Consider the following 22,953-nt stretch of genomic DNA (forward strand, 5'->3'; position numbering starts at 1 on the left):
GTTCAACCAAAATGTCACACCGACAACGTTGCTTGATTGCTTGATCTTAGTGGAACTGCACAAGAGGAGATCTTACTTCCTATCCGTTAAGGCGAATTTGGCTCAGATCTTCTTCTTGTGAGTTGTTTGAATTCCGCATCATGAGAGGTCAGTACTAGCCTTCTTTCACATGATTCTGCAGTGTGCTTTCATATGTTGTGCTACTTGTACGATATGATGCTTGATTTTAGTGAACTGCAGAAATGGAGACAAGACTTCCAATCTGTATGTGCACCGTAATATCCCATTGAGGTAAGATAAGGATATTTCACAACTGCTGGCCTGTATTTTGCCACTTTCATCAGAAAATTAAGTTTACTACTATACTTGTGCTCCCTAATTGACATGCCAAATCTTACATTGAAGGCGAAGCTTGTCTGTTATTGAACCAAGTGATGAAGGGGAAGAACAAGCGGAAGAAAAACAAAAATCAACTCCCGGTGCTATAATGAAGCACTGGAACTGTGATGACACAAGTAATGATATAGTTTTGCATCTTAATTTATTGCTATGGCTGGAACGAGCAATTGTTTTGCCACTGATTTGATGCCACTCTTAATGTAATATGTAATTATCTCTACTTGTGCAAACAGGGATCTTCTTTGAAGATACCATATATTTTAGTGCAACTGCACAAGAAGATGTTGGAAACATTAAACTAATCGAGGAGTATATCATAAGCATGGCCACCACCGTAGATAGCAACAGATGGTTCCGGAGAAGTGCTTCATCTGTATGCTCTACACAATAAGCCTCCTGACAAAGGTTGGTACTCGCCCACTGATTTCATCCATATGATTGAGCTTTGTCATCTCTATTGGTGTTGTGCTACTGTTTAGATACTCTCATGAAAAAGTGGTATTGTCCTTGAGAAGTGCTTCATCTGTGTTGTTTTAAATATTTCCTTTCCTTTTTTTCGAGCAAACAGGGATGCTAGCATTTAGTAGTCCTCTTGTCTTTGCACAACAGGATCATATTCCTCTGAAGAAGAATATGGAGTATGTGAAGTGACTAGTTCCGATTATGCCAGGATGAAGAAGCCCTGTCTATCTTCTCATCAGAAGGAGCAGTTGAAGGATGGTTACATTACTCCCCACAAGACCAAACTAACTTCAGCTCAGAAGGACTGACAAATCTCCATTTTTTTGCTGTGATGCGCGAGTACAATGTTGTTCTAGGATTCTTTCTGGTGAGTTCCATTTTTCTAAAAGTGTGCTCTACATGGACCATGTATGTGCCTGTTGAAACTGTCAATTCATAGTACGGTTTGCTTTATACTAATCACTTTTTTGTATTTGTGCAAACAGGGGTGCTCAGCTTGATTTCAATGGGAACTGCACAAAATGTTCATGAATACATCGAATCATTCATTTCCACCATAAGAAAGGAGGTTCCGATAAGTTCAAGGCGTTGCAACATATGAGGGCGAAATCATACAAGCTACGCGCGAATTTGGTTGATTTTGGTGGAACTGCACAAAAAGAACAGCTGGTTTATTTAGCACGAGGTGCCATGTCAATGTCCAAACTGATGGCAAACCCTGCCCATTCCACAATCGTAGGCATTTGATATTTTGGAATGGGACAACCTTGCCAAATTTTGCTCATTGATTTTAGCAAGACATGCGTTTGATATTTTCGAATGGGACGCCCTTTGCTGTCAGCAGCGTCGATCAATTTTTTCTTTATTCTTTAGTTGTGAAGTAAATATTGCCTCTGACATGTGAGTCGCTGAGATGCATAATCATCGATTGTTTTGAATGTTCTCTATGAATTGCCAGGCCTGTGTGTTTGATTGCAATGTACAGAAACGCTAAAAAGCTGCTCAAACTCTTTGTACTCCTTCTGTTCCTTTTTACTTCGCACATTGTGAAAGTACATACTTTTTTGTATAAGATTGGTCAAAGTAGAGATACTTTGACTGCAGACAAAACTTGTATGCAGACTAGAAAGGACCGGAGGGAGTACATGTGAAACTGCTGCAAACGAGGTGATCACCCTGGGAGTAATAGTACGTATTGTTTTGCATGTTCATCCAATGCCAGTGATACAGGAATTCGAACTAATCGAAATAAATTCATTCATACACGGTCGGATTTCATATAAACATGCCGGATTTCATTACATTTCATACATTCTTCAACTAAAAAGGGGTGCGCTGGAGGTATAATTAATTAACCGAAGCTACCCACCTGTGTCCCGCTGAGCCGAACAGAAGCTTCAGTGACTTAACTGCAGGTGCAGTTGCGTAACTGACATGTGGCCTGTTGGGCCCACGTGTCAGTCAGCCAACTGCACCAGCAGTTAAGTAGAAGCAGCGTTCTTCTCCAGTGCAGCTCTCTGACTCCACGTCGCTGCCAAGAAGCTAATCGGCCGTCAATGGTCAACCCGCCTAGCTTGGCTTCAACCGGAGGGTAGCAGTGGTGGCCTTACTTGGACCCGAGCGGCGGCGACCTACCGTGTTCTACTCTTCCTCGTTTTCTGTGTGGCGCGGCCTCGTTGGCAGTGGGGCGGGGCCTCGGCGGAGCCGGCGATGTCCTCTGTCTCGTTGCTGGCGGGCGGCGCCTCAGCGGAGCGGTGGAAATCCTCCCCCACGTTGCCGGCAGGGTGGGGCCTCGGCTGAGCCGGCGATGTCCTCTGCCTCGTTGTTGGCGGGGCGGAGCCTCGGCGGAGCCGGCGGTGTCCTCTGCCTCGTTGTTGGCGCCGCAGGGCCTCGGCGGAGCAGGGCCTCGTCGACGCCAGCGGAGCAGGGACTCGTCGGAGCCGGCATTGTCCTCTACCTCGTCCTCGGTCTCGCCAAACAGCGCCTCGCCCGCTTCATCGCCCTCTTTGCTAGCCTCTTTGTAGGCGGCCGCAGCCTCCGTCACCCGCATGCAGTACCGCCAGCGCTCGAGGCGGCCCTTGCGGGCGGAGCGGTACGAGTCGAGCAGCGCCTCCTGCTCCGCCCGCTCCGCGATGATCTGCTCATCTGCCTGCAGGTGCTCCTGGAGGAGATGGTGGTTGTAGGCGGCGTCGGCCTGCGCCTCCCGGAACTGCTCCTCACGCATCTGCCTCACCCTGTCCATATATTGGGCACGGGCCTCGCCGATGGTCATGGTGCAATGCACCGGCGAGGATGGCGCGGAGGAGGGGGTTGGCGCCGGATCGTCAACTACCATGTTCTCCATTGGGACGTCGTCGTCCTCTGGCTGCCTGTCCCGAAGAGCGCTGGAGCGCGAGGAAGCCATGGTGGGCAGTAGTGGTGTGGACAGGAGAAAGGGAACAAATGCGGATGACTGTGGCTATGGCTGGCACAGTAGTTTATATAGCAATGGTGGGCGGGCGGAGGGACGGACGTGTGGCGCCGGAGTAGCCGCCTCGGCAACCGCGTATCATTAATGTGGGCGGCAGATGGACAGACAGACGGCACTTGTGTCGTTTGAAGGCGGAGCAATCGCCTGCACCGGGAAGCGGGGCGGGCGGCGCTGACTGTTTCGCGCGGAAAGCGCGCGCGGGCGAGGAGATGAATTTACTTGGAGAGGATGACAATGGGGACCCACCAGGTCCATAGCCTCACGTACGCAAGTGCCTCCTTATTATATATATATATATATAACTATAATTTATTTTGCTTCCTCCTAGTTTCCTGACATCACGGTCCCACACCATTGTCAACCTATGTAGTAGTCAATAAACGAGAGAATTGCACAAGAAGCGGCCGACAGCTGGGACCAAGCAGCTCAAGCAGTTTTTGAGTTTTTGAGGTGTGAGCATTGCAGAGTTTTTCAATGTTTAGCCCAGATATTAATTTTTCTCCTCTGAACAACAACGAAAGCCCAGATATTAAATTTTTTCAAGCTGAAAATGGCTAGCCCAGCTATACTTTTTTTTAGGAATACCCGGGCAAGGTCAAGTTGTTATTCTCCGCCCCGCTGGGCTGCAAATCTTTCCTAGGAGGGATGCATTAGGCTTAGCAAGAAAATGGGCTTTAAGAAATAATAAATGGGATGTAATTATAAAAACTGGGCAGTAACTATAAAAAAATGCACCAAACACGTGATTACTTTTTAAATATTATTTTTGGATATTGAAAATTTTAATTTCATTAATTGTTGCGAGCGCAATGTTTCGTTGGATTTTTACGTAATATAAATTTATATAGAAATTGTATTTAATCTGACTAGAAATTTTGGGATAAAAATATTTCGGATCCCATCAAAATGTGGGAATTTTTATTGAATTCTGTTTTGAACGGTTGGTTGAAATGGGCTGTACTTTTAACAAACTGTAAATGGGCTGTAGTAAATTCCATTAGAATTCAAAAATGGGCTACACATTCTTACAAATCTCAAATGGGCAATAAGTTCTCTACCACACACTTCTGGCCTTACTAAGTTGACACGTCCCCTAAAAAACAGAGTTGACGCGTATGCAAGGCTTTGTCAACTTATAGTCAACACACGGTTCTAGCAGCAGTGGCCGTTGGATGTCCATCCAACGGATGTCGTGCTTCTTCTTCAATCTCGGATATTCTAGCTTCACCCGCCCAAAAAATGATTCCTCCCCCTGACATCTGGGGCGCACCGTTTCGGAAGCTGACCTGTGGGCCTACTAAGTTGACGTACCAAGGGCTTTGTCAACTTAGTCAATATAAACGATTCTAGCTGCAGTGACCGTACGATGTCCATCCAACGGCTGTCGTGCTTCTTCAACCTCTGGTCTTCTTGCTCCAGCCGCCCAAAGCAGCGCCGGTCGTGCCGCCTGCTCCTGCCTCCCGTGGCCGGCTGTGCTGCCGCGGAGGCCTCACCGCCCCCTACTACTCCCACCGCTGGCCAGGCCATCCCTCCACTCACCCACACCCCCTGTTATTCTGCGGCAACGGCAGCGCAGCCGAACCAGTGAACCCTCATACTCCTCTCCGCGTGTGCATCCACTGCCGCGTCTTCCCCGGCTCTGCGTCGTCCCCTTCCTAGGCCTCGCCGTCGTCCACCGCCCTGGTGCTCTCGGCGTGGCGTGGTCAACGTGGTCAAGGAACAACTTCCATCGGACGTGGACTGTACGTGGAGAGGCTGACAGCTGGGTCCACGGCAGCCGCAAGGAAGTGCCTCCTTATTACGCGAAAAATAATTATTCCTCCACCTGACAGCGGGGACCCACCGGACGGGCCACCAGTATTTTGCGAAAAAAATCGTTTCCCCCTGACTGCTGGGACCCACGGACAGGCCACCGTATTTCGCGAAAAAAATGTTCCCCCCGCTGTCAGCTCGGACCCACCGGAAGTGCCTCCTTATTACGCACAAAAAAATGAATACTCCCCCGGCTAGCTGGGACCCACCTTGGTGGGAGGCTCACTTGTGGGCCTACTAAGTTGACGGGGACGAAGGGCTTTGTCAACTTAGTCAATATGAACGATTCTAGCTCCAGTGACTGTACGATGTCCATCCAATGGCCGTAGTGCTTCTTCAACCTCTGGTCTTCTTGCTCTAGCCGCCCAAAGCAGCGCCGGTCGTGCCGCATGCTCCTGCCTCCCGTGGCCGGCTGTGCTGCCGCAGAGGCCTCACCGCCCCTACTATTCCCACCGCTGGCCAGGCCCTGCAGCGACGGCAGCCGAACCAGTGAACCCTCGTACTCCTCTCCGTGCAGGCTTCCACTGCCGCGTCTTCCCCGGCTCCGCGTCGTCCCCTTCCTAGGCCTCGCCGTCGTCCACCACCGTGGTGCTCTCCGCATGGCGTGGTCAACGTGGTCAAGGAATGACTTCCATCGGAGGAGTATTGTACGTGGAGAGGCTGACAGCTGGGTCCACCGCCACAGCCCAGTTTTTTTGTGATTTGCCAAGTAAGTCGCTTTGTCAAGCCTGTTGGGCAGCAAATCTTTCAAGACGAGGAGAGCTTTCATTCGGCTGGCCGAGAAAATGGCCCATCAGTAATGAGAAATGGGCTCTACATTTTTAAAACACATCAAACCGGCAATTAGTTTCAAATATCTTTTTTTCATTTCAAGATTTTAAATTACATTAATTTTTATGCATGGAGAATTTGTTGGATTTTATATTGATATACATTTATTTTTAAAATCAGTTTGAATGTGAGTCAAAATTTCGGGATTAAAAACAGTTCGGACCGCACCGAAATATGCAAAATTTCGTATAATTTTTTAACCGTGACCACAATATGGGCTGTAATGCTAACAAAAAGAATATGGGCTCCAAAAAAACCCTTAAGAATTAGCAAATGTGCTGTAAATTATTAGAAATAATGGCAGATGGGCTGTATGCTGTTTTCCACAGATTTGAGGCTTTCCTAAAAAAGGTTGACGCACAAGCACTGACTATTGGATGTCCATCCAACGGCCGTCGTGCTTCTTCAATCTCTGCTCTTCCTGCTCCAGCCGCTCAAACAAGCGCCGGCGGGACTGCCTGCTCCCTCCTCCCCGCGGTCGGCTGTGCTGCCGCGCAGGCCTCACCGCCCCACCGTACTCCCATCGCTGGCCTAGCCATCCCTCTACTCACCCACACCTGCTGTTATTCTCCGGCGACGGCAGACGAACCAGTAAACCCTCGTATAGTCGTACTCCCCTCCGCGTGGGAAGCAACTGCCGAGTCTTCCCTGCCTCTGTGTCGTTCCCTTCCTAGGTCTCATCGTCGTCCACCGCCCTGGTGCTCTCGGCGCGGCCTGGTCAACGTGGTCAATGACCGACATGCATCTGAAGTGGACTGTACGTGGAGAGGCCGACAGCTGGGTCCATGGCCGCACGCAAGGAAATGCCTCCTTATTACGCGCAAAATAATGATTCCTCCACTGACATCAGGGACCCACCGAAAGGGCCTCTGTATTTCACGAAAAAAACGTTACCGCCGCTGACAGCTCGGACCCACCAGCTATATCTTCGCACGCAAGGAAGTGCCTCCTTATTACGCACAAAAAAATGAATACTCCCCCTACTAGCTGGGACCCACCATGGTGGGAGGCTGACTTGTGGGCCTACTAAGTTGACTGGGACGGGGGCCTTTGTCAACTTTAGTCAATATGAACGATTCTAGCTCCAGTGACCGTACGATGTCCATCCAACGGCCGTAGTGCTTCTTCAACCTCTGGTCTTCTTGCTCCAGCCGCCCAAAGCAGCGCCGGTCATGCCGCATGCTCCTGCCTCCCATGGCCGGCTGTGCTGCCGCGGAGGCCTCACCGCCCCCTACTATTCCCACCGCTGGCCAGGCCCTGCGGCGACGGCAGCCTCACACCGCAGCCGAACCAGTGAACCCTCGTACTCCTCTCCGCGCGGGCTTCCACTGCCGCGTCTTCCTCGGCTCCCCGTCGCCCCCTTCCTAGGCCTCGCCGTCGTCCACCGCCCTGGTGCTCTCGGCGCGGCGTGGTCAACGTGGTCAAGGAACGACTTTCATCGGACGTGGACTGTACGTGGAGAGGCTGACAGCTGGGTCCACGGCCGCAACAAGGAAGTGCCTCCTTATTACGCGGAAAATAATGATTCCTCCACCTGACAGCCTCCACCTGACAGCTGGGACCCACCGGACGGGCCACTGTATTTCGCGAAAAAAACGTTTCCCCCTGACTGCTGGGACCCACCAGCTACATCTTCGCACGCAAGGAAGTGCGTCCGGGCAAAAAAAAATGATTCGCCCCCCTGACAGCTGGGACCCACCAGCTTCATCTTCGCAGGCAAGGAAGTGCCTGACAGTCGGGACCCACCTGGTCGAAGCGTATGTAGCATTGTCATTCTGGCCGCGAACGTGTACGTACATACTGGTTGATGTAGAGGCGCGCACGTGTCGCAGTAGAGGCGCGCACGTAGCATGTACACGTACGTACAGCGGCCATTGTGCAAGAAAGAAAATACGGCCACGTACGTACATACGGGCAGGGTCTCGAACGCCTACTCGCGCATACGTACGGCCAGGGCTCGTGTACATGGCTGGGTCGGAACGAAGAAACAGCGTCGTCGTCGTGTTCATGGGGAGCCAACCGGTTGGGTCGGAACGGAATGCGTCGTCGTGTTCATCGGGAGGGCTTGGACGGAACAGCCGATGGAAATGAGGCCTGGCATACCGCAGAACGGAGGAAACGGCCTTGTGTTCGACCGGCCACGTTTGAAACGGGATCCTGTTCATCGGGAGGGGTCTGGCGTACCGCAAAACGGAGGAAACGGACCTACTACGGTCGAAACGAGGGTCCTGTTGATCGGGAGGGGTGTGGCGTACCGCAAAACGGAGGAAACGGACTTGTGTTGGAGCGCTAGGTCGAAACGGGGGTCCTGTTCATCGGGAGGGGTGTGGCGTACCACAAAACGGGACTCCACGGGACACTGTTCATCTCCACCGTCGACCCCCTCCCGCCTCCACGGGCTACTGTTCATCCACCGTCGACCTCCTCCAGCCTCCACCTGCGACTGTTCATCCACGGGCTCCTGTTCATCCAGCCTCCACCACGCGCTACTCCATCGGCTACTGTTCAACCAGCCCTCTCCACGGGCTCCTGTTCAACCACCCCTCCATGGGCTACTGTTCATCCAGCCCTCCACGGGGTGGTCCTGTTCATCCTGCCCTCCATGGGGTGGTCCTGTTCATCCTGCCTCCATGGGGTCCTGTTCATCCAGCCCCAACCGGCTCGATCGATCGGGGTCCTGTTCATCCAGAGGCAACACCACGGGGTCCTGTTCATCCACCCCCACCGGGAACTGTTCATCCAAACCCCCCAGCAACGCTCACTGTTCATCCAGAGGCAGCATCGATTGGCTTCAGTTAGCAGCAGTAGCGAAGGAATCGCTCGATCAGGTTCAGTTAACAGCCATCGATCGATCGCTCGGTTCAGTAACGCGTAGCCTGCAGTGCAATCGCTCGGGTTCAGTTAGAGCCCAACGCCTCGCTCGGGTTCAGTTAGAGCCAACGCCTCGCACACACGCGCGTACGTGTACGAGAGAAACGCGCATCGCTCGGCCCCCGACCTCCCACCGTAACTGGGAACTCCCTGAAATTTTCCTCGCCCTCGCTTCTACCACGGTTTTTTCCGTCATGGACGGCCCAAAGAATGTCATGCAGCTGCGTCTCCGGCACGCCCAGGACGAAACGCCCATTTTCTATCATGATTTTTTGTCATAGAAGTAGAAGCCCACCACATCTATGATGATACCGGGTTTTGTCAGAATTATCGTCATAGAAGTGTCATATGTATGACAGAAAAAAATTTCGTTCGGCTAAAAATGTCACGGATGTGTCTTTTTTTGTAGTGCATGTAATTGCTTTACTTTATCACTAAGCGGTAGCGATAGTCGTAGAAGCAATAGTTGGCGAGACGACAACAATGCTACAATGGAGATCAAGGTGTCAAGCCGGTGATGATGGAGATCATGACGGTGCTTTGGAGATGGAGATCAAAGGCACAAAATGATGATGGCCATATCATGTCACATATTTTGATTGCATGTGATGTTTATCCTTTATGCATCTTATTTTGCTTAGTACGGTGGTAGCATTATAAGATGATCCCTCGCTAAATTTCAAGGTATAAGTGTTCTCCCTGAGTATGCACCGTTGCTACAATTCGTCGTGCCGAGACACCACGTGGGATCGGGTGTGATAAGCTCTACGTTCACATACAATGGGTGCAAGCCAGTTTTTCACGTGCAGAATACTCGGGTTAAACTTGACGAGCCTAGAATATGCAGATATGGCCTCGGAACACTAAGACCGAAAGGTCGAACGTGAATCATATAGTAGATATGAGCAACACAGAGATGTTCGCCATTGAAAACTACTCCATCTCACGTGATGATCGTACATGGTTTAGTTGATATGGATCACGTGATCATTTAGATGACTAGAGGGGTGTCTATCTAAGTGGGAGTTCTTAAGTAATATGATTAATTGAACTTAATTTATCATGAACTTAGTCCTGATAGTATTTGCATATCTATGTTGTAGATCAATAGCTTGCGATGTAGCTCCCCGTTTATTTTTTGATATGTTCCTAGAGAAAAATAAGTTGAAAGATGATAGTAGCAATGATGCGGACTGTGTCCGTGATCTAAGGATTATCCTCATTGCTGCACAGAAGAATTATGTCCTTGATTCACCACTAGGTGATGGACCTATTGCTGGAGCAGATGCAGACGTTATGAACGTTTGACAAGCTCGGTATAATGACTACTTGATAGTTTAGTGCACCATGCTTTACGGCTTAGAAGCAGGACTTCAAAAATGTTTTGAACGACATGGATTATATGAGATGTTCCAAGAGTTGAAATTGGTATTTCAGACTCATGCCGTGTTAAGAGGTATGAGACCTCTGACAAGTACTTTGCCTACAAGATGGAGGAGAATAGCTCAACCAGTGAGCATATGCTCAGAATGTCTGAGTACTACAATCGCTTGAATCAAGTGGGAGTTAATTTTCCAGATAAGATAGTGATTGAAAGAATTCTCTAGTCACTATCACCAAGTTACTGGAACTTCATGATGAACTATAATATGCAAGGGATGACAAAAACGATTCCCGAGCTCTTCGCGATGCTAAAATCGGCGAAGGTAGAAATCAATAAAAAGCATCAAGTGTTGATGGTTAACAAGACCACTAGTTTCAAGAAAAGGGGCAAAGGAAAAGAAAGGGAACTTCAAGAAAGAATGGCAAGCAAGTTTCCACTCCCGTGAAGAAACCCCTAAGCTAGACCTAAGCCTGAAACTGAGTGCTTCAACTGCAAAGGAAATGGTCACTAGAAGTGGAACTGCCCTAGATACTTGGCGGATAAGAAGGATGGCACAGTGAACAAAGGTATATTTGATATACATGTTATTGATGTGTACTTTACTAGTGTTTATAGCAACCTCTCAGTATTTGATACTGGTTCAGTTGCTAAGAGTAGTAACTCGAAACAGGAGTTGCAAAAATAAACAGAGACTAGTTAAGGGCAAGGTGACGATGTGTGTTGGAAGTGATTCCAAGGTTGATAAGATCACCATCGCACACTCCCTTTACCTTCAGGATTGGTGTTGAACCTAAAATAAATGTTATTTGGTGTTTGCGTTGAGCATGAATATGATTGGATCATGTTTATTGCAATACGGTTATTCATTTAAGTCAAAGAACAATTGTTGTTCTATTTACATGAATAAAACCTTCTATGGTCATACAGTCAATATAAATGGTTTATTGAATCTCAATCATGGTGGTACACATATTCATAATATTGATGCCAAAAGATGCAAAGTTGATAATGATAGTGCAACATATTTGTGGCACTGCCGTTTAAGTCATATTGGTATAAAGCGCATGAAGAAACTCCATGCGGATGGACTTTTGGAATCACTTGATTATGAATCATTTGATGCTTGCGAAACATGCCTCATGGGCAAGATGACTAAGACTCCGTTCTCTGGAATAATGGAGCGAGCCACTGACTTATTGGAAATAATACATACCGGTGTATGCGGTCCGATCAGTGTTGAGGCTCGCGGCGGGTATTGTTATTTCTAACCTTCACAGATGATTTGAGCTGATATGGGTATATCTACTTAATGAAACATAAGTCTGAAACATTTGAAAAGTTCAAGGAATTTCAGAGTGAAGTAGAAAATCATCATAACAAGAAAATAAAGTTTCTACGATCTGATCGCAGAGGCGAATATTTGAGTTACGAGTTTGGCCTTCATTTAAAACAATGTGGAATAGTTTCACAACTCACGCCACCTGGAACACCACAGCGTAATGGTGTGTCCGAACATCATAACCTACTTTATTAGATATGATACGATCTATGATGTCTCTTACCGATTTACCACTATCATTTTGGGGTTATGCATTAGAGACAGTTGCATTCACATTAAATAGGGCACCATCTAAATCCGTTGAGACGACGCCATATGAACTATGGTTTGGCAAGAAACCTAAGCTGTCGTTTCTCAAAAGTTTGGGGTTGCGATGCTTATGTGAAAAAGTTTCAAACCGATAAGCTCGAACCTAAATCGGAGAAGTGCGTCTTCATAGGATACCCAAAAAGAAACTGTTGGGTACACCTTCTATCACAGATCCGAAGGCAAGATATTTGTTGCTAAGAGTAGATCCTTTCTAGAGAAGGAGTTTCTCTCGAAAGAAGTGAGTGGGAGGAAAGTACAACTTGATGAGCTAGTTGTACTTTCTCTCGAGTTGGAGAGTAGTTCATCACAGATATCAGTTACAGTGATGCCTACACCAATTAGTGAGGAAGTTAATGATGATGATCATGAAACTTCAGATCAAGTTACTACCGAACCTCGTAGATCAACCAGAGTACGTTCCGCACTAGAGTGGTACGGTAATCCTGTTCTGCAAGTCATGTTACTAGACCATGACGAACCTGTGAACTATGAGGAAGCAATGATGAGCCCAGATTCGGCAAAATGGCTTGATGCCATGAAATCTGAGATGGGATCCATGTATGAAGAACAAAGTGTGGACTTTGGTTGACTTGCCCGATGATCGGCAAGCCATTGAGAATAAATGGATCTTCAAGAGGAAGACGGACGCTGACAGTAGTGTTACTATCTACAAAGCTCGAATTGTCGCAAAAAGTTTTCGACAAGTTCAAGGTGTTCACTACGATGAGATTTTCTCACTTGTAGCGATGCTTAAGTCTGTCCGAATCATGTTAGCAATTACCACATTTTATGAAATCTGGCAAATGGATGTCAAAACTACATTCCTTAATGGATTTCTTAAAGAAGAGTTGTATATGATTCAACAAGAAGGTTTTGTCAATCCTAAAGGTGCTAACAAAGTGTGCAAGCTCCAGCGATCCATCTATGGACTGGTGCAAGCATCTTGGAGTTGGAATACACGCTTTGATGAGTTGATCAAAGCATATAGTTTTATACAGACTTGCAGTGAAGCCTGTATTTACAAGAAAGTGAGTGGGAGCACTACAGCCTTTTTGATAAGTATATGTGAATGACATATTGTTGATCGGAAATGATGTAGAATTTTATGGAAAGCATAAAGGAGTGTTTGAAAGGAGTTTTTCAAAGAAAGACCTCGGTGAAGCTGCTTACATATTGAGCATCAAGATCTGTAGATATAGATCAAGACGCTTGATAAGTTTTTTCAATGAATACACACCTTGACATGTTTTTGAAGTAGTTCAAAATGGAACAGTCAAAGAAGGAGTTCTTGCCTGTGTTGCAAGGTGTGAAGTTGAGTAAAGACTCAAAAACCGACCATGGCAGAAAATAGAAAGAGAATGAAAAGTCATTCCCTATGCCTCAGTCATAGGTTCTATAAAGTATGCTATGTTGTGTACCAGGCCTATTGTGTACCCCACCATGAGTTTGGCAAGATGGTACAATAGTGATCCAGGAGTGGATCACTGGACAGCAGTCAAAATTATCCTTGGTGGAATAAGGACATGTTTCTCGGTTATGGAGGTGACAAAAAGTTCGTCGTAAAGGGTTATGTCGATGCAAGCTTTGACACTGATCCGGACGACTCTAAGTCTCAATCTGGATACATATTGAAAGTGGGAGCAATTATCTAGAGTAGCTCTGTGCAGAGCATTGTAGACATAGAAAATTTGCAAAATACATACGGCTCTGAATGTGGCAGACCCGTTGACTAAACTTCTCTCACAAGCAAAACATGATCACACCTTAGTACTCTTTGGGTGTTAATCACATAGTGATGTGAACTAGATTATTGACTCTAGTAAACCCTTTGGGTGTTAGTCACATGGAGATGTGAACTAATCACATAAAGATGTGAACTATTGGTGTTAAATCACATGACGATGTGAACTAGATAATTGACTCTAGTGCAAGTGGGAGACTGAAGGAAATATGCCCTAGAGGCAATAATAAAGTTGTTATTTATATTTCCTTATATCATGATAAATGTTTATTATTCATGCTAGAATTGTATTAACCAGAAACTTAGTACATGTGTGAATACATAGACAAAACAGAGTGTCCCTAGTATGCCTCTACTTGACTAGCTCGTTGACCATAGACATGTGTTGTCATTTGATGAACGGGATCACATCATTAGGAGAATGATGTGATGGACAAGACTCATCCTTTAGCTTAGCATGTTGATCGTTCAGTTTTATTGCTATTGCTTTCTTCATGACTTATACATATTCCTTTGACTATGAGATTATGCAACTCCCGAATACCGGAGGAACACCTTGTGTGCTATCAAACGTCACAATGTAACTAGGTGATTATAAAGATGCTCTACAGGTGTCTCCGAAGGTGTTTGTTGGGTTGGCATAGATCGAGATTAGGATTTGTCACTCCGAATATCGGAGAGGTATCTCTGGGCCCTCTCGGTAATGCACATCACTATAAGCCTTGCAAGCAGTGTGAGTAATGAGTTAGTTGCGGGATGATGCATTACTGAACGAGTAAAGAGACTTGCCGGTAACGAGATTGAACTAGGTATGAGGATACCGATGATCGAATCTCGGGCAAGTAACATACCGATGACAAAGGGAATGACGTATGTTGTTATGCGGTTTGACCGATAAAGATCTTCGTAGAATATGTAGGAACCAATATGAGCATCCAGGTTCCGCTATTGGTTATTGACCGGAGATGTGTCCCGGTCATGTCTACATAGTTCTCGAACCTGTAGGGTCCGCACGCTTAACGTTCGAAGACGATTTGTATTATGAGTTGTGTGTTTTGGTGACCGAAGTTTGTTCGGAATCCCGGATGAGATCACGGACATGACGAGGAGTCTTGAAATGGTCGAGAGGTAAATATTGATATATTGGAAGGTAGTATTCGGACACCCGAAGGGTTCCGGAGTGTATCGAGTACATACCGGAGTACCGGAGGGGTTACCGGAAGCCCCCGAGGAAAGATATGTTCCATATGGGCCATAGGAGGGAGGCTAACCAGCCCACAAGGGGTTGGTGCGACCCCCACAAGGGAGGAGGCCGAATTGGATTAGGGAAGGGGGCGCCACCCCCCTTTCCTTCTCCTACTACCTCTCCTTTCCCCCTTTCCCCCTCCATGAGAAGGAAAATAAGGGGGGCCGAATCCTACTAGGACTGGGAGTCCTAGTAGGACTCCACCCTTATGGCGCACCCCCTAGGGCCGGCTCCTCCCTCTCCCTCGTTTATATATGTGGGCAGGGCACCCCTTGGAGATACAGCCGTGTGCGGCGTCTCTCTCCACTGTTTGCTCCTCCTGTCATATTCACGTAGTGCTTAGGCGAAGCTTTGCGCGGATCACATAACCATCACCGTCACCACGCCGTCGTGCTGACGAAACTCTCCCTCGACCCTCTGCTGGATCAAGAGTTCGAGGGACGTCATCGAGCTGAATGTGTGCTGAACTCGGAGGTGCCGTACGTTCGGTACTTGGATCGGTCGGATCGTGAAGATGTTCGACTACATCAACCGCGTTAACCTAACGCTTCTGCTACGGTCTACGGGGGTACGTGGACACACTCTCCCCCTCTCGTTGCTATGCATCTCCTAGACAGATCTTGCGTGAGCATAGGATTTTTTTTGAAATTGCATGCTGCGTTCCCCAACAGTGGCATCCGAGCCAGGTCTATGTGTAGATGATATGCACGAGTAGAACACAATGAGTTGTGGGCGATAATAGTCATACTGCTTACCACCAATGTCTTACTTTGATGCGGGGGTATTGTTGGATGAAGCGGCCCAGACTGACATTACATGACCGCGTTCATGAGACTAGTTCTACCGACGTGCTTCGCACACAGGTGGCTGGCGGGTGTCTGTTTCTCCAACTTTAGTTGAATCGAGTTTGACTACGGCCGGTCCTTGTTGAAGGTTAAAACAACACACTTGACGAAAAATCGTTGTGGTTTTGATGCGTAGGTAAGAACGGTTCTTGCTAGAAGCCCGTAGCAGCCACGTAAAACTTGCAACAACAAAGTAGAGTACGTCTAACTTGTTTTTGCAGGGCATGTTGTGATGTGATATGGTCAAGACGTGATGAGATATAAATTGTTGTATGTGATGATCATGTTTTGTAAAAGTTTTCGGCAACTGGCAGGAGCCTTATGGTTGTCGCTTTATTGTATGAAATGCAAGCGCCATGTAATTGCTTTACTTTATCCAATGATATGTGGCTATCCTATGATGTTTGAGTAGAACCGTTTTGTCCTATGGGTTGATTGACGATCATGATTGGTTTGAGTTGTATGTGTTTATTATTGGTGATGTCCTATGGTGCTCTCTGTGTCGCGCAAGCGTGAGGGATCCCGCTGTAGGGTGTTGCAATATGTTCATGATTTGCTTACGATGTGTGGCGTGAGTGGCAGAAGCACAAATCCGAGTAAGTGAGTTGTGGGTTATCAACGCCTCCTGCATCAAGAGCCAATTGTCCAACTGGAGGCCCTATCTGTCTTGTGGGATTGCCTCGATAATTAAGATTGCAATAATCAGAAAAAAGCATTGGGCGTTTAACGACCACACCTCTTGAATCCTAGAGATAGGATCCGTGTTACCATACTAAACCTTTCTGTCATTGATGTTCAGAAGAACACTTCACCGACTCCTTGCCCTTAGCCTCTTTGTGGCTCGTTCTCCAAGATCCTGGGTACCTGCAGGGATGAACAACGCGAACGAGACAAGCAACAACTACAGAACAATTTTTTTTACACAAACGAGACATTAATTTAAAACACTTCCATTGATCCCTCCAACAAATAATCGGGTTGCGAGGCTCTTGCCTCAAACCATACTTTATCGGACTACTCACACATGGAGATCAGATCACACGAGGAACACATCATAAAGCACACCACGATGGTAGATTGGTAAATAATATGTCTTACAATGGATGCCACGTGTGATACACGATTACAAGTATGACTAGATGGAAGGGAACTATGGCGGAGATGAAGGTGGTGGCTATGGAGATGGGAAATGGCGGAGAGAAATGGTAACGTAATAAGGGAAAGGGAGCTAGTTGCTTCCATATCGCCCCAAAAAAGAACCAAAAAGTTCCAAAGGCATCTTCCATTCATTTCAATAGGGTAGGTGGTGATGAGGATGATGACGAGTCTCTGTTTTGCAATCCTGCGACTCTTCTGTTATCATTTTGGCCTCGACCCCTTTATAAAGTATGTTAGGTGGACGAGGAGCTTTGGTTTCCATGCCACATGACCACTCATGTGAGCTGGCGTGGTCGCTTAGAATGCCGTCTTTTGCTCTGGAGCTTCTGCTGTGCCTCCCACTTGATTTCCTCTATCTCCTCTTTACTCATTTCCTTGTTCTGGCTTGATTTCATCCATAAATAGCCCATTTCACGTGGAAACAAAATAAAGGCAGGATATTTGGAATCCTATGCATGAACTAGTCATTAGTGGCAATATCAAAGCGAATATCTCAGTTTTAATGAAATGTATCAGCTTAGACATAGGTTAGAGGAGTGTAAAAATAACACTCATCAACAATGCCACTGGTTCTGCTGTTAAAAGTCGTTGTCCAAAGTTATAGATGAGCATATTATTACTCCCTCTGTAAAGAAATATAAGAGTGTTTAGATCGCTAAAGTAGTGAACTAAATGCTCTTATATTTCTTTATACAGGGAGTATCAATGAACACCGCTAATAGGATGATATTTTAGAAGAAACTGTTATAGTGTTTCTGCAAAAAATGTTATAGGGGAACAATAAGAAGCTAATAAAAATAGTGTTTGTGCAAAAATGCATGCAGTAAAGACATAGTACAAGTTGATGTGCACAAAAACATTAACCATCGGGAAAAATGATTCATTTTATCTTCGTATTTAGTAGAGGATGTTGTTGTAAAATACATGTATTGATGCCTTGATGAAAAATTGCTAGCCTTCTATGGATTATTTGAATATTCGGAAACCCTAATGAAGAAAAATGGATGATGATTATTTTGACTTCATGGCACAGTAGAATGCAACCGAAGTACATGAAGTAGATCCTCACATGTCTGTAGGAATGATGTTACTAATGGTGTCCTAGATTATGGGGTGCTCACCATGTCTCCCCCCGGCCATGTGGGTCGGCAGAGGACCCCCATGATGATTTTCAAGTGGGCCACATTGTCAGGCCCAGGAGCACCAAGATGGGATGCTTTCGAAGACTTGGCGCTTACTTCAAGATTTAGAGGTTGTCTACACCACGATTGCCTTACACGTAACCGACCTATGTGTAAACCCTAGATATCCCCGGTGCATATGTAAACCGAGGGGTAGAGCTCGTAGACGTCAACCTCACACACACACACACACACATATAGAGATTTCGCGGTAGATCAAGATGTAACTTGTACTCCGATCAACCTGTAACTTGTACTCTCTCGAAATCAATACAAACAAATTTGCGGTACCGCGGAAGGCACGACAGAATAGATTTGCTAAACCATACTGCATATTTGAAACATAAAGTTCGTGCCACGATAGTTCATCACTGGAGTTCATACATTCAAACATACAAACTTAAAAACATAGTAAATAAAACCTGATCTAAACTAGTTTAGGGCTTCGTGTTGAGGTAGAACTGAGATAGAACTCGGTCGCCGACCCGTAGAGAATGTATGCGAGCTCGTACCCCTTCTTCGCCTCCTCGAGCTGCTCGACGGAGTCTTCACCAGCCCCCACAACCTCCTTCGCGGTGGCGAGCTCGATCTCCGCCTCGCGGTCATGGAAGCTGCTCCACGCTTTCCAGCCGCGGTTGCAGGAGAGGGCGCCGTGCTCTTTGGCACACTTTTCAGCCGCGGTTGCAGGAGAAGGCGCCGCGCTCTTTGGCGGCCTCCGCCGGCCATTGATATGCTCTAAACGGGTGTGTGCGTGCAAGAATCAGTCGCCGGAGTATGGGGATTGTGACAGAGATTGGTTAGAGAAATGCCAGATGGGAACCCTAAATTGACTGGGATCGGGTAAATATAGTGGCGAAGTTGGGAATATATGGTCCGTCTGTATATTCTTACGGGCTAGGTCTTTTTTATCAGGGCCGAAAAATAAAATGTTCAGAAATTATAAGGATGATGAGGTTCTATAGATGGGTGTGGCTAGGTCTCAGTCGACTAACATTTAACCGATTCTCTGTCTCTAAATCAAGTGACGTAAAATGCAAAAGAAAAAAAGAAAAAACCGAATAAAAAAATGCACGATTCTCTGTCTCTAAATCAAGTGACGTAAAATGCAAAAGAAAAAAAGAAAAAACCGAATAAAAAATGCACGATTCTCTGTCTCTAAATCAAGTGACGTAAAATGCAAAAAAAAAAAAAAAAAAACCGAATAAAAAATGCACGAATCTTAAAGATCTCGTGTATATAGCATTGACTGAGACTTAGTAAGACTGTTTACTAGAGAATCTGCTAGAGTTACTCTAAGTCCCGGTATATTTCAGATTCAAGTTTAGGTGACGAGCCATGTTAGGACAACGAGAATAGATATTCCTTACTTCGCTTGATTTACTTTGTTGTGTGTGGTACAAAAATATGCTACTGGGACGTAAAGAATCGTTACATTACGCACAGCTCCGGTGCTATACATAATCGGACCACTAGTTATTTACCCGGTTACAGATTGCACCAAAGAATCTCAAAACAAAACCGAATACATTTCTTCAGTGCCTTGGGGCGTAACTGAAATGCAAACCTACGTTCCTAGACAAACGAGATGCAAATATTAAGAACATTAGAAAATTGGTAGGAGCTGTACTAATATCAGTGCTGTTGCTTGCGTCCAAGGAACCAATCGTCATCATCAGTTGATCACCGATGCCTTGTCAGTGACTCAGCGGCAGTAGTGCCATGCATGCATGCGTCCTCGATCACCTAGTAACCTGCCATGATTAGCAGCTCACTCACCAGTGCTCGCCAGCGCCATGGCGGCTTCCGGCGTGCATCTGCTTCAGCTTGGTGAGCTCCTTCCTCCTCTTCCTCGCCTCCGCCGCCGTCGCCGCCTTCTCTCTGCCGCTAAGCGCGACCTGCAGCCCCACTGCCCCCACCACGCCGCTGCCACTTTGGTAAGCGTTGGGGCAGGCGGCGGGGCTCTTCTTGTCGGCAGCATCGATGGCGAGGGTCAGCGAGCAAGGGTCGTCGTCGGTGTCCTCCCCGGCCGTCCCGCCACTGCCTGTCGGCTCCTGGAACGGCTGCACGTAGGCCGGCGGCGAGCCGCGGGGGTCGGTGGCAGCGGCAACGACGGGGTAGTACCACGCGCAGGCCGGCGGGACGCAGAGCGGCGGCGGGGCGTGTCCCGCCATGCCAGCCGGGTTGCCGCCATGCTCGTAAACACCCGGCCCGCACGGCGGCCAGGAGCCCCAGACGTAGGGCACAGGCATGGACGTCGGCGGCGCGCTGTAGAGGAAGCTTGGCTGCGGTGGCGTCTGCGGCGGGGTGGCCTCCGCGCTCTGTGCCGGGGGCGCGATGTCCATGGGCGTGATCGCTGGTGTAGACGATGGCTTCTTCTTGGTCGTCTTGGCCACCTGCAAAGACAGACAAAAAAGTTACCACTTACTTTGCGTGTGACAAGTTCAGGCACGAGAAAAGATTCCGCATGTTCTTCCACAGTTACGTAGCGAGAAAACTAGTGTTCCGTTTGGCGAACGCATGTTGTTTAACTATTATTGTTAGTGCCTGATGAAGAGCCAGCTGCCCGCCGACTAGTGAAACGTGCAACGATCATATTCAACGAATTTCACTGTTTCCAGATCTGTCGAAAGAGGAAAAATGAAGAATCGTTCAGAGGAACCACTGTTGCCGCGTGCAACCGTTGCTGCATGCCATTGCCATGGCATCAACATTTTGTATGGCTCACCCCACCGCCGACATGGCGCATGCATGGCGAGGCTGGCATGCGTTTCCACCGATCGGTCGATTTTTTAAAAGAAAATCCAAATAATAATTCTAGAATGGACTGGTTCCGTTTCTTGGTTTAGACTTTAAATTAAAGAGACACCCGTGACGAAGTTTGCCGAGATTCTATCAGCATCCTGCCGGTTTGATCCGGTGCACCGTGTCACCACATCCATGGAAATTTCGCGAAGGGTGGACGCCCGCCTAGCTCGCCCCAGAGTTTATCCAGACCGAATACAATAGCCTCCCAGGCCGAGATCGATCTGAAGTCGCGATGCTGTTTGGCCGCTTGCCCAACCGCGGATCGTCACCTGTCCGTCAATGATGCACCGAGCTACGTACGTACACATGGCCGCTACCTGCAGGAGCACGCCCAAACCCGTGCCGCAATCCTCCACCGGATCCCGATCGCGGAACCGACTAGGCCGACCACCCGGCTGGACAGATATGCGGACGCATCAGCAAGTTTGCGCACACGCATGTGTTGGTGCCGAGAAAGCAAGCACATACCCAAAGAAGCAAAAGACAAATACAGAAGGGAGGGCACATAGAGTATATTATTGTCCGGACATCACTGTCAGAGCGAAATGTAAATAATATACAGACATGAGCGATTGACAGGCCCCCGGTTTGACCATAATTAGTAACTAGCATAGGTGTACTGCAGCGTGACTGTAGTCCTCTCATGGGGGCACAACTGGAGCTGGATTGGAACATACTAGGTTCCCTTCTGGGATTTCTTTTCTTTTCTTTTCCGTTGCCTAACAATGGTGGTAGCAGGGGGAGTACTAATAATGGACGGGGAAAAGGAAAGGAAATTAAAGGAATGAAAGCGATAGATGATGTGCCTGTTGTTTCAGCTGCTTGTTCGTCTCCTTGAGCGTGAGGTACTGTTCCAGCACCATGTCCTTCTCCTGCACCATTCGGGATTAATTAAGCAACTTGATGGTGATCTGACATTTCAAGATCCTCCAGGAATACACATGATGCTGCTTAATTAGAGTACCTTCTTCATGTTCTCGTTCTGCGACGCTAAATCCGCGACTTTTCTCGCCAGTTCGTCCCGGATCGCCTGGACACGACGACACGGCGCGAATCGTGTCAGAATAATCAGACACGGTTGATGCCACGGCAGCTGTGGTGGTAATTAATTTGCACATGGATGGAGCTAGCTAGCGATTAATCACCTGGCGGCGGAGGATGGTTTGCCGGGCGGACTCCCGGTTCGCGAGCACGCGCCGCAGCCGCTTCGCCTCCTTCTCTGCCTCGGTGAGCATGTGCCGCGGTCTGCTGAGGCCGTATCCCGTCACGGCCGCGGACGACTGCGGCGGTTGCTGCCCGGCGCCGCTGGAGCTGCTGGAGCAAGGGGAGGACTGGATGCCGACGTTGCCCAGCTCAAGGCTCAGCCTCGTGCTCGCCAGCTCCTCGTCCTCCTGCTCCATCGCCGCCTGCTACCCACGCACGGCCGGCCAAATCAATCGAAGTCCTTCCAAACCGAAAACCATAACAGGGCCAGCTACCTAATCGGCGAAATCGATTACCTGAGCAGCTGGGGCGGCGGCGTGGCGCAGGTGCTGCGCCGGGAGCGCGTGGTCGGCGGCCGCCCCGGCCCCGGCCCCCGCCATGTCGGCCAGCGCCATGGCGGCGCGGAGCTCGACGTCGACGCTGGCGCCCCTGTGCCGACATTGCGCCTGGTGGCCGCCGTCGCTGCTGCTGCCGTGATCAGTCGGCATGGGTGGGGCGGCGAGGATGGGATGAGATCTCGAGCGCAAGGCGGAGAGCGGTGCCAAGCGAGAGTACGGCGGGGCCCCTGCCCCCGCTTTAAATATCCTCTCCCCGGAGGCGGCGCGAGGGCCTCGGACAGGTGGTACCGTGCACCGGCGCCTCTGCGGCCGGATGGGGAGCATCTGGCCCGTCCGGCGCGGCCACGTCGCGCGTATGCACAGGGAGGCCTCTATTCCTTCCACGCAGCAGCGGGGGCGTGGACACGTGGAGCCGCCGCGTGCGGCGCCCAGCATGCAGTGCGACGGGCTCGTGCAACGAGGAGGCGGGGTGCGGGCCCCGGGAGCCAGCGGGAGAGCCCGTGCTGCGGGGCGTCGACGTGGATCGCCGCAGCGGTACACGTGGGCCGGGTTACGGCCG

General features: G+C 48.4%; 1 protein-coding gene across 1 annotated transcript; it reads right to left on the reverse strand.

Annotated features, from left to right (window-relative positions):
• Window positions 1-19,453: 19,453 nt before the first annotated feature.
• On the reverse strand, window positions 19,454-22,844 carry LOC109777431 (uncharacterized). The gene is made up of 5 exons (XM_020336072.3): window positions 22,353-22,844; window positions 21,999-22,259; window positions 21,818-21,883; window positions 21,660-21,725; window positions 19,454-20,441 (listed from the first exon to the last, which is right to left on the reverse strand). Exons 1-5 carry the CDS (start codon window positions 22,827-22,829, stop codon window positions 19,821-19,823), a joined length of 1,491 nt encoding a protein of 496 aa, XP_020191661.3. The 5' UTR covers window positions 22,830-22,844; the 3' UTR covers window positions 19,454-19,820.
• Window positions 22,845-22,953: the final 109 nt, after the last annotated feature.

Source organism: Aegilops tauschii, chromosome 4 (assembly GCF_002575655.3).
Source record: "Aegilops tauschii subsp. strangulata cultivar AL8/78 chromosome 4, Aet v6.0, whole genome shotgun sequence".
Lineage (NCBI taxonomy): Eukaryota > Viridiplantae > Streptophyta > Magnoliopsida > Poales > Poaceae > Aegilops > Aegilops tauschii.